General features: G+C 37.4%; 1 protein-coding gene across 2 annotated transcripts; it reads left to right on the top strand.

Moving 5' to 3' along the window:
* Positions 1-842: 842 nt before the first annotated feature.
* vstm5 (V-set and transmembrane domain containing 5) lies at positions 843-11682 on the top strand. Of its 2 annotated transcripts, none has more exons than XM_082178997.1 (4): positions 843-1187; positions 4680-5001; positions 5168-5311; positions 9828-11682. In XM_082178997.1, exons 2-4 carry the CDS (start codon positions 4857-4859, stop codon positions 9857-9859), a joined length of 321 nt encoding a protein of 106 aa, XP_082035123.1. In that variant the 5' UTR covers positions 843-1187; positions 4680-4856; the 3' UTR covers positions 9860-11682. The 2 variants fall into 2 exon arrangements, with proteins under 2 accessions (XP_082035123.1, XP_082035122.1); XM_082178996.1 differs by having other exon boundaries at positions 4675-5001.
* Positions 11683-11723: the final 41 nt, after the last annotated feature.

Below are 11723 nucleotides of genomic sequence, written 5' to 3'. Positions count from 1 at the left end.
ACTAAATTAATTTGTAATTCTGCATGTTTAACATGACTTTGTTGTTCATGAGGATTTCAACCCAGCTAAAGATGCTACTTCTACTGTGTCGATAATCAAGGATGCTTTCATTCGCTTTAATCTCGAACTCTCTGATCTTCGTGGTCAGTGTTATGATGGAGCCGCTAACATGGCTGGCCTGGCTGTGTCAGCGGTGTCCAAACGCGCATACAAGTCGAACAGCCAAAAGCCATGTTTGTTCATTGCACAGCCCACTCTCTGAATTTGGCAATATAGTATTCTGTGCGGTCCATCTCCATTACAAGGGATGCCATTGATTATAAAGGGACAGTTCACCAAAAAAAATTTAATTATGTCATTAATTACTCTTCCTCATGTTATTTTCGGTCATCTTCGGAACAAAAATTAAGATTTTTTTGATCAAACTGTTTTTTATTGTTTTACTTGAATTTTTTCTGGCATATAAAATTTAGTTTAAATTAATATTAATAGCTCAATTTTTATTACATTTTTAAAGTATACAATTTTGCACCACCACTTTTAGAGTAATGTTGCCACCCCTGCAGTAGAGGTGTACTTTTTTGTTTTTTCAAAGAACACTATTGGATTTATATATATATATATATATTTATATTTATATTTATATATATATATAAGTTTTGAACAGTCATACGTTTTATTGTTATTTGTTAAATTACCTAAAATCCCCTTCACCCACCAATACTGTTCTAATACGGTACATTTTCAGTAACAATATGCTCACTATGAAAAAAAAATATGCTCACTATGTGTGTGCGTGCGTGTGTGTGCGCGCATGTGTGTTTTCACTGGCTGTTGAACCGGTCTGAACAGTATCGCCTGCAAGTGGATATGACTTGTTGAATGAACAGATCAGACAGACAGGAAAAAGAGCAAAAGGGAGCAAATACTGAAAGAGAAAGGGAAAGAGAAAACAACTCAGAAGAAAATATGAACACGCAAAGACTGGCATAAGGAGGCATGCGGCAAACAGAAAGGATAGCAGAGAAAGATAGGGTGAAAGTCTAGAGTTATGACATAGCTATAAAGACAAGCACATGTAACTTGTATTTAAACATATGGAAGAATCAGTCTAATGAGGCCTGCATGGATATGTTTGTCTCAGAACGCACACATACTGTATCTAATCTTCTGTCTCTGCCATCACAGTGAGTATATGTGTCTACTTTTGTGTTTGTATTAGTTATAGATATGCTTTGGGGACAAAAGTATATGTTTTTAGGGTTTAATTAGTGTGTAGTCATTATAACTCACATCATATAGAAAATAATAGATGTCTATATTATGTCCTCATTTACCCAACTAGATATACATTTATGGATAGATGTGTATATTTTATGATTCCAGAAGAGGTGAATGCATGTTAAGAATTATGATTACATTGCTTTTGTTAGAATCGTTCAGGTATTTTTGCAATGCATTTGTTCAAACAAAACTTTCTGACATTAAACACAGAATTTCTCTACAATCCTGCACATTCGCTTTAATAACATGTAACAATCCTGTCTAAAAAAACTGGCGAAGTAATATTTGGCATTTTCATGTAATATCACACTGTATAACTAGTCTAGATGTTGCTTTTCAGCTGAACATGGCTAAAAACAACAACAACACTTGCCACGTATGTAACTTGCAGTTGAGCTGAATACCGAAGGATTGTGAAGAGTGAATGAGTCAGGCTAGCCAATCCAGTTTACAACCTCATTCTTCACTCTCCTGTCACTTCAAATTCTTGACTTCATGGCTAATTTACTTGAAAGACACAGTTTCAGAGCATAGTTTCATTTGCAAATGTGTAGGAACAGGATTGGACAGTGTAGAAGCAGTAAAATAACATGGTAGTTGCTAAGTTAGGATTGGACAGTAATGTTTTAAAGCGGGTCATTTTACCAGTGATAAGAGAAAGATTACAGCTGCTACTTTTATCTTATCATTGGTAGTGAACTCCACCAACTTGTTTTGGTTTGAAGGAGGGTAATGATTAACTCTCTGAGAAAGGACATCGGCTGGAGGTTTTCATCCTCTGATGTTCTTAGCCCAAGGAATCCCATCGAGAAGCTCAATCCATCCACAGCCACTGTGTTATATAGACATGCTGTTGTCTGGGGATCTTTTGGCAAGTGTTATATTAAGTCAAGGCACCTTTATTTCTATATTGCTTTATGCAAAACAGAATTATATCACAGTAATAAAAAAGGAAATACCAGAATGAATGATGCAAACTTCATCGAATATGAGACTAACTGAGATTCTGCTGTAAAGCAGCTCTGCAGAAGACAATAGTGTCGCTATTCAGCTTGAGTCAGTTCATCCTTTGTTCTCATCCGATTGCGTGTCAGTGTAGTCAAATCAATAATATATCTGAATATTAATGTCCCCAACTAAGTAAGCCAAAGGTGACAGCGGCGAGGAACCCAAACTCCATCTGTGACAGAAATGGAGAAAAAATTAAAATAAACCTTGGGAAAAACTAGGATCAGTCTAGACTAGAGGACCGGTTCTCTTTTGGACTAAATGAATGAACGTGAGGTGATTCATAATTCCTGCATCACAAGACTCTGTGGACTTACATTATTCTAAATATTTTATCCTCCTGAGACCCAGAAAAAAAACGTTTTTTGAATTTAGTTTTTTTCATGTCATCACATTGTTTAAACTTTAGAGCATAAGAAACAAATAAAAAAAATAAAAATAAAAAAACATTTTTGAAAAATTATATTTTATTCATATGTTATGCTATGTCCTCTGTAGTGGACACCAGGACTCAGTTGTTTAAAAAATAAAATGACATGAAATTATATGTATAGGCAAAAACAATAGGATTTTTTATTTTCAATCACCAATAAATGTTGGGGTTTCTGGATTTTTTTTAACCAAAATTTGTATAAAGATTATTCTCAACTATGTTATGAAAGAAATAACGGAATGAATTGATACACCAATTTACTGTATGCAATATGTGGGTAAAATGGCCATAAATTAATATTCCCATTCAATGCAATGTATCTATACACTGTATCTAATGCGCACATTAATATGTTCTTGGAGCAACATTTAATTTAAAAAGAAGTGTAATAATTGGAGTAATAATTAGCAACATTTTAATAATAATATCTAATATTCCATAGATATTTCCATATTCACTTGTTGTGTCTCCCAAAATGCCTGATAAACATGATTTAAGTCCTGATGTCCTCTACAGTATCAATGCCCTGTTCTGGAACAGAAAGTATTTTTTTTTATTTGAAACCCCTTAACATTTTCCTGAGATGTTGTGTTATGAAATACAATTTGAAAAGTAATCCGATTTAAATTATAATTTGATCACTAAATAAATGTCAAAAATACATTTTTAAAGACCAAGGAGAAGTTGTTTTCATGGTGAAACCTCCAAACATTTGATATCTCTGAAAAGTCCTGAACGTGCTCTTTACAGGACACCCAGGTTGTGATATTTTAGCACTCAGGGTTAGTAAATAATGACAGAATTTTAATTTTAGGGTGAATTCGTATAGACATCGATGTTGTTTTATTAACATATTTGCAGTTATTGGGCCTATCCCAAATGGCACACAGCATGTAAACCCACCGTCTGATAATCTGTTACATATGCAGGACTAGCGGGTCACATTTGTCATTTTAGGTTTCATCACGTACCTCTTTTACGGCTCTATACATCCTCCATGCCAGACGCTCCGCTGCAGACGTTCACCCTGAAGCCAAAAGTCAGATCGGTCATTTAAAAGTCATTTAAGCCAATAATGTGTGGACTTGGAGGAAGAATGAAGTGGAAGACCACGAGGGCCTAATGTGTGCCAAATAATAAAGATCAAATAAATGACTTTTTTGAATGTCTTTCTGGTCAGAAATTTTTTGAAGCAATTAATGCAGTCTCATCAGACTAACAGACCAATACAGAGTCACAGAGCTGGTACTCTACACTGCAAAACAATGCTTTACTTACTTAGTATTTTTGTCTTGTTTCCAGTCCAAATATCTAAAAATTCTTAAATCAAGATGCATTTACTAAAGTAGTAAAAGGCCATTAGATATTATGTCTTGTTTTCTGGGGAAATAAATCAAAATGAAGAGAGTTGTTGCTTAAAACAAGCAAAATGATCTGCCATTGGGGTAAGAAAAATAATGTTAATTCAGACAGAAACAAGATCATTTTTCTGACCCCATTGGTAGATAATGTTGCTTGTTTTAAGCAACAACTCTCTTCATTTTGATTTATTTCCCCAGAAAACAAGACATCGTAGCCTATCGTATGGCCTTTTATTACTTTAGTAATAAATGCATCTTGATTTAAGAATTTAAAATACTTAAATTTAAAAATACTAAGTAAGAAAGGCATTTTTTTGCAGTGTATGGACATTTGCTGCCTTTGCATCTCAGATTACCTGACGGCAACATAGTGTCGTCCCAGATCCGGCCCACATCTGGGCCGTGTGGAATCCACGTGTACTGCGGATGTGGGCCTGATCTGGGCCGAACTATTATGCTGTCTGGTCTGGCAATAACCAGCTTTCTTGTGTGCATGTAAACGGACTGACTGCTAAACTGGGATAAAAGAAAGTTTTTTAAATCCCCAAGAAAAATCACCCACGCTTCTTCTGTCTACTCTCTCTGAAGCCCAGGCGATTACCATCCAGGTGTCGGGGAACACCGTCACGGCACCAGTTCAGGGAAGTGCGCTTTTCTCCGTGGACATCGCATGCATCGGGACTCCAACAGTCAGATGGACGTTCAGTTCGGTAAGCAGAACGCAGAGGATCGCAGCTTGGGTCCTCGGCGGCTCTGCGAACGTCACGCAGATGTACGAGGGAAGAGTGCAAACGCATCCCAACGGTTCTCTAACCATATCCAGCTTACGTCTCCAAGACTCCGGCTATTACATCATCACTGTGACAGAACTGTCTGGTAACAGCAAAGATATGGGTCTGGTACTGAGTGTAACTGGTGAGTAGCTTTAAAGATATTTGTCCTTCAGTTGCACCAGCTTATCCTATGCTTTGGAAAGTGGTACATATTTTAGAGAGTTTTTGATATAAATCACAAATGTCAGCTGGCACAACGTTTTAATATAACTTTCCTATTTTTGCATTGAACAAATGCTGTGTTTCAGAGGTGCTGCACGAGGACATACCGTTCTTGGTTGTGTTCGTCATTGTGCTGGCGACCCTGGCTGCTTTTCTAATGCTGTGTGTGTGGCTCTTGAATAAACTGTACCGCTTCATAAAAGCCTGGATACAAAGGAGATGCTTACCAGGTAACAAGCTACATTTACTGTAATACAGTTTTAAAATTATGTAGCAGAATCTTTTATTTTTAAGAGGCTTATAAATAAGGAAATGTCAGACAAAAAAAAAATGTGTAAATGTCTTATTGAGTGTGTGCATTCCTGATATGTTTGATACCAAAGCACAGAAGGGTATGTCTCATGCAAACATTGATTTCTTCCATTGTAATTTAGTCTTTAGCCATTTTATGAAAGGTTTTTACAGCGAAAAGCAAATTTTTAATCACTTCAGTTATGAACACGCTTACTGAGTTCTGCTTTCTCACTATATATTTATCAAAGATCTATAACTGAAATTAGCTCAATTTTGCAAAGATCAGATGAATGCTGAAGTTTGAAAAAGTAGCTTGTCAATGAAACTGAAAATGGCGGCACATGGCAAACATGGAATCTCAAAATGCATTTAAGTCAGAGCCGGATTATCCATAAGGGCACTTGGGCCAGTGCCCAGGGGCACCAACCATTCACAACCACTAGGGGGGCACCACATGACACAAGCTTTAAAAATATTTTTCGTAAATTGTTATATTATTAACTTGAAATTCTTGAAAGACCATACATAACTCGATTATGAACACTAATTTAACAATAATAATATAAATAATAATATAAATAAATAAAGATTACATGACCACTATCATTCCCCCCCCTCCCTCCCCAATCTGTCAGAGTTGAGTTGGTCCACAACAAGTATGCGCAAATGTGTCATTTTTTTAACGACTACAGAAAATGAATCTAAATCCAAAATGGACCGACGTCAATTGAGTGGTTTTGCAAAAAGAAAGTTAAAGAAAGACAAGGACGCTAGTCGCTACACGTTTAGCTACAATTCAAAATGTTCCAGGGATCGAAAGTTTTTTTTTTTTTCACTAGCAGCGAAGCCGGAGCTAACTGTGGAGACGGTACTAGCATCTCAGATGGTACCGCCGTCAAATAATGCACTCGGGCGCCGCATGATTAACCTTTTGAGCGGTATGGTCTCATATATGGGATTTTTATGTCAGTGCCCCTGAGAGTACGGTGCCACATTTAGAATGTTCAGTGACGTCGCATCACTGCCAGATTCAAACTGCTTTCGCGCGTTGGCTGGCGCTGAGCCAGAGTCGGACGCGTTCAGCGCTGTCATATATCACGACTAAGCAGTGTGTTTTCAACCTCATAATGTTTATTTTAGGTTTCAGATATTTATATACACATAAGCACGAGTAAAACAATACATTTGGAGTTTGTAAAAGACACACTGATATCAGTGGAAGCAGCAATAACAATCTATTAAAATATAAGTTGCCGACATGTGTTATTCATATCAGACAAACATAGTGAAAGTAACTATAAAGTTTACTCTATTCTTCTCAGTTCACCGGCCACTTTCTTGCATTTATTTCGGGAGAAACTGATGAATTCACGTGCTGTAAATCCGACTGACAGGACAACATTGCGGCGCCCATCTCATGTTAGATCAAGATTATTTATAGGTTTTTAAACGACCAAACACACTCACTTACACATATTTGAGAATCGGAATATCAGATAGGCTAGTTGATGACATGGTAAGCAAGTTTGTGAATATTTTAAACTTACGCGTGAAAGGGTTAAAGAAAAGATCGAAAATAAATATTTGTGTGTGCTGTAAAGTGGTTAAAAAAAAAAAAATCGGAATCGGCTAAAATCGGTATAGGCAGGTCAAACTCAATGAAAAATTGGAAATCGGAATCGGCCTAGAAAATTGTAATCGGTGCATCTCTAAATAAAACAGCACCAAATATTGTCAAAATTATGCCACTTTCCTTTCCTGTTAAAAGACAAATGTCATAAATTTGAAAAAGAGAGAGAAAGTATTTTTACACAAGTAAAATACTTTTTTTATTATTATTATTTTTGGGCAAACATGAATTGACGCTGTCAATGAATTGATAATTGATGGGGGGTGGGGGGGCCTTTTGAGGTATAGTGCCCAGGGGCACCACACTGTCTTAATACGGCCCTGATTTAAGTTAATTATGAGCATGAGTATAATAAAAGCATTTTTTTATATTTTGTAAACATTAGTAAAATACTGCATTTTATGACAAATTTATGGGTTCCCACAGCTTGGTTAACTTAAAATTCAATGACCTTTGAAGGACTTTCCAGGTCCAATACCCTCAAATTCAAGGACTTAATGTGGGGACAGATTTCAAGTGAGAGCAAGGTTACATTGTGTTACCTTTTAAGATACATTGTTACAGTTTTGCGCGCGTGAACGTCATGGCAACGTACAACACAAAGTACCTCACGCGGGAAACACTTAGCGTAATGCGTAAATGTGTGTAACTAACGTAAATCAAGCAAGCTAATATGCATGGGCCACGAAGTGGACTTCAAGGACCCGTGGGAACCCTGTTATAAATGGCCTACACCCAATATTGCCTTAAAGTTCGTCATTTGATTCAGTATGCCCTTAAAAACAATAAAAAGAGATCAGTCCGAAGATTAATATTTTACTGTTTTTATAGTTGTATGCAAAATAGATAGTGCTGTGCATTATGTGAATTTAGTTGGCTCACGTGATTTATGTTTCGGGGCATAGTGAGCATAGATGCTCCTTGGTTTTCACGGTGCATTGTGGGACTTCTTAGGGAGCAAACATTAATTGCACTGAAGGGATTTTGCGATCGAGACGACTCCTCAAACGGTCGACTCCCTGATCAGTGCGCTCACTACTGGACCAGGGATTGAGACGCACACATGGTCTATCAAAACCTTTTAATATCTTTTAGCCAGCATCTAGCGATAATGTGAGCCAAATTTGGTGCAGATCCAATGAATGGTAAAGGAATTCGTCAGTACATATTTCATTCAAAATGACAGAAAATCTATGCAGGCGAAAACTGAACTATGGCACGCATTAGACGCAAAACGAAATAGAAATTTGACTCTATGCAATACCGTTCAAAAGTTATTAGCAACAAATAGAGAAACTCTGAGCAGTTGGCGGTGCTAGAGGGTTTGATACAGAGACCCCAGATTTACAGTGGTATATGCTCATAACTGTTTTGCCAGATTGTTTTCCATAGACTCAAGAGCAGAATAATAATAAGAAGGCTAATAAATGTTATAGGAGCCTTCTCAGCTTTGGTGCTCGGACCTTAATAAATCATTTGAGTGTTTGGATTGGGTTGTGAACGTTGTACAGTAGGTATAATGTAAAAGTCTTTAGTTTGTAATCTATTTAAAATGATTCTTTTTAAATCTCTGTATTGGTATGGAGGACACTCCTTTGCCACCTAAACCTGTTTATAATATCATTTATAAAGAGCGTATGAGGCACAAATGATATCTGTTCTATTTACAATTGGCAGCCCCCTTCATGGGGTCAGCCCTGTTCCCACAGCCCTATGTTCCCACAGCCCTATGTTCCCACAGCCCTATGTTCCCACAGCTCTAAGAATTTTTTTTTTACAGAAAATTTTGAAAATTAGGCCCTATGTTCCCACAACCATATGTTCCCACAGCCCTATGTTCCCACAGTCCTATGTTCTCTCATTTAACTATGTCCCCTATGAAGGGTAGGTTTTAGTGCTTGTGCTGGTACAGGGATAGCCCAATTACATCCCAGACAAGTCTCCCTCCTGTGAGGGGTAGGTTTAGGTATGTTAACTAACTAAGCCCTAGTCCCCTATGAAGGGTAAGTTTTAGTGCTAGGGCTGTGGGAACATAGGGCTGTGCCTGTGGGAACATAGACATGCTCCCATTTTCATAAGGGCTTCACTTTTACCATATTCCCTCTGCAGAAAACGATGTACTCCGTGAAGGGAATGTTCTGTGTTTGCTGGGTGGATAATGAAACGATTAGCGGATCTGATTGGACTGAAGAGATCACTGAGCAGTGGCTCTCGTCACAAGATGACTTCAAATTATTTAAAATAAGACAAACTAAAAATGTAAATATTTCTTATTTTTATTTTTACTATAATGAATATAAATCTTTCTATTTATGCCAAGCTCTACACAATTGTATTGGGTAGTGAGGCGGGGGTATTACCGTGGACAATAGTGGGACCTTGAAGTGAAAAAGGTTGAGATCCACTGTAAAAGAGAAACGAACCCATCGCCTTGGAAATGCCAACTCTACTGCATAAAGAGACGAAATTACCCATTCAATATGAAGTTTCGTACTCTGTTGACTATGTACATCGCTGTCTTGGCAGCACCGCAAGTCCCCACACAAATGCTTATAAGACGTCCTAAACTAATAGTACCAATAGCAACATGCTAAGTGTCTCAATGTGCATAAATGTATTATATTTCATTCACGTCTGGGGCATTGGATTATATCACACACACACTGACAGATAAAAAATGATCAGATAATTTGTTTCTATTAGAAAGACTGTTTAGCAGAATATGAATGTTTATCAACCAATTTTACGGTTTACATATTTTCTGTAGGATGTAATATTAAATGCAACTGAAATGAACCTCTGTATCTGTATTGTGCACACAGAGCACACGGAGACCGAACTACAGCCACTGTGATGAAAACACACAGCCAACCGTGTCTGAGCCGCTCATTAAAGTGTTGGAGATGAAGAGGACGAGCTGAGTGAAGAACTTCACATCCGCTACAACCAGAGTTTCCCTCTGAAGTCCCAGAGGATCGTTCAGTCGGCGTGGCAGATCTCAAACATCTGGTCCAGAAATAGAAAATGATGCAAATATATATATTCATTTATTTCTGCTTTATGTCAGAGACTATTTATGTTAAACTACTTTAAAAGTTTCACATCAATCTACACTATAATGACGAAGCAAAAGAACAGATTTGAGACAACTTTGCAAATTTATTAAAAAATAAAACACCGAAACGCTTTGGATAAATGCGTCTGCTAAATGATTAAATGTGAAATAATTACATTGCATAAGTATTCATACCCTTTTCTGGGACACTTGAAATTTATCTCAGGAGCTTTCCAATTTCGCTTGTAGATGTTACTACACTTCGAGTGGAGTTAACATGTGTAAAATCAATTGAATGGGTATGATTTGGAAAGGCATACACCTCTCAATAAAAGGTCTAACGGCTGAAAATGCATATCAGAGCAAATCAGACAGGATTGTGTTAAGACAGATCAGGGGAAGAAAAGAAATCTGCCTTGGTTAGAGCGGTGGCCAAGAAGCTGTGTTCTGGTGGAGCTCCATGATCATATATGAAGATTAACTTACAGAAGGACAAACATCACTGCAACACTTCACTGATCTGGGCTTTATGGCAGAGTGGCAAGGCCCAAGTTTCTCCTCAGTGAAGACACATGAAAACTCAAAGAAACACCCAAAGGACTTCAATATTCTCAGGTCTGATGAAGCTCAGAAACCAGGCACTGCTCGTCACCTGCACAATACCATCCCGACAGTAACGTGTGGAGGATCAGCATCATGCTGTTGGTGTTCTTCACGGACTGGGGAAGGAAAGCTCAACGCAGCAAAATCTAGAGTTAGCCTTAATGAAAGCCTAGTCCAGAGCATTCAGAGCCTCAGACTGGGCCAGAAGTTCACCTTCCAGCAGGACAATGACCCTAAGACAGCGCAAGAGCAGCCTATGGACTCTGGAGAAACATGAGATGCCTGTCGACCGATGGCCCTCATCCAGCCTGAGAGAGCTCGAGAGGATCTGAGGAGAAGAATGGTGGAAAGTCACCAAATCCAGATGTGCAAAGCTCGTCGCATCATACCCAAAAAGTGGTGTGATGGGGATGGGCCTCTTTTCCCACTTGAGGCTTAAGGGTTTGAATACTTATGCAATGTACTTATTTCAGCTTTTAACTTTTTAATACATTTGTAAAGTTGTCACAATTCTGTGTTTTTGCTGTCATTATGGTTTTTGGAGTGTAGATTAATGTGAAAAGAAAAACCTGTATGTATGTGTATATATATATATATGTGTGTGTGTGTGTGTGTGTGTGTGTGTGTGTGTATAATATAAACAGGCAAACATGCAGTATTATGCCTGTTGCAGGAATATTTGTCTATATACTTTGTGTGTTTTTATTTTATTTTATTTTTTATGGATATGGGTTTTTAACAATTATTTGATATTGCTAGTGCTAATTTCCATCTGTGTGTCAGGTACCAATCCTAACAGATTTACTCCGTTATAAGTTTCAGTGTGCAAATGTCAAATAGATTTGAATGTGGCTCAATGTGATGATTACTATTTAGCAACATCTAGCAAATATTTTAAAAAAAATCCAGATTTTTGGCCAAACTAGGCCTGACCTTTTTGATCCTATAGCTTTAAACATCTTTGCATAATGATGATTTCCTGCACTGGTTATACTCATTAAATGTATCATTTTGCTTGATCTTTTGTCTAATTTGATCTTTTCTAACTTTATATTTTCCT

This window comes from Leuciscus leuciscus (genome assembly GCF_965113295.1).
Source record: "Leuciscus leuciscus genome assembly, chromosome: 9".
NCBI lineage: Eukaryota > Metazoa > Chordata > Actinopteri > Cypriniformes > Leuciscidae > Leuciscus > Leuciscus leuciscus.
This window is presented reverse-complemented; position numbering and strand designations above follow the sequence as displayed.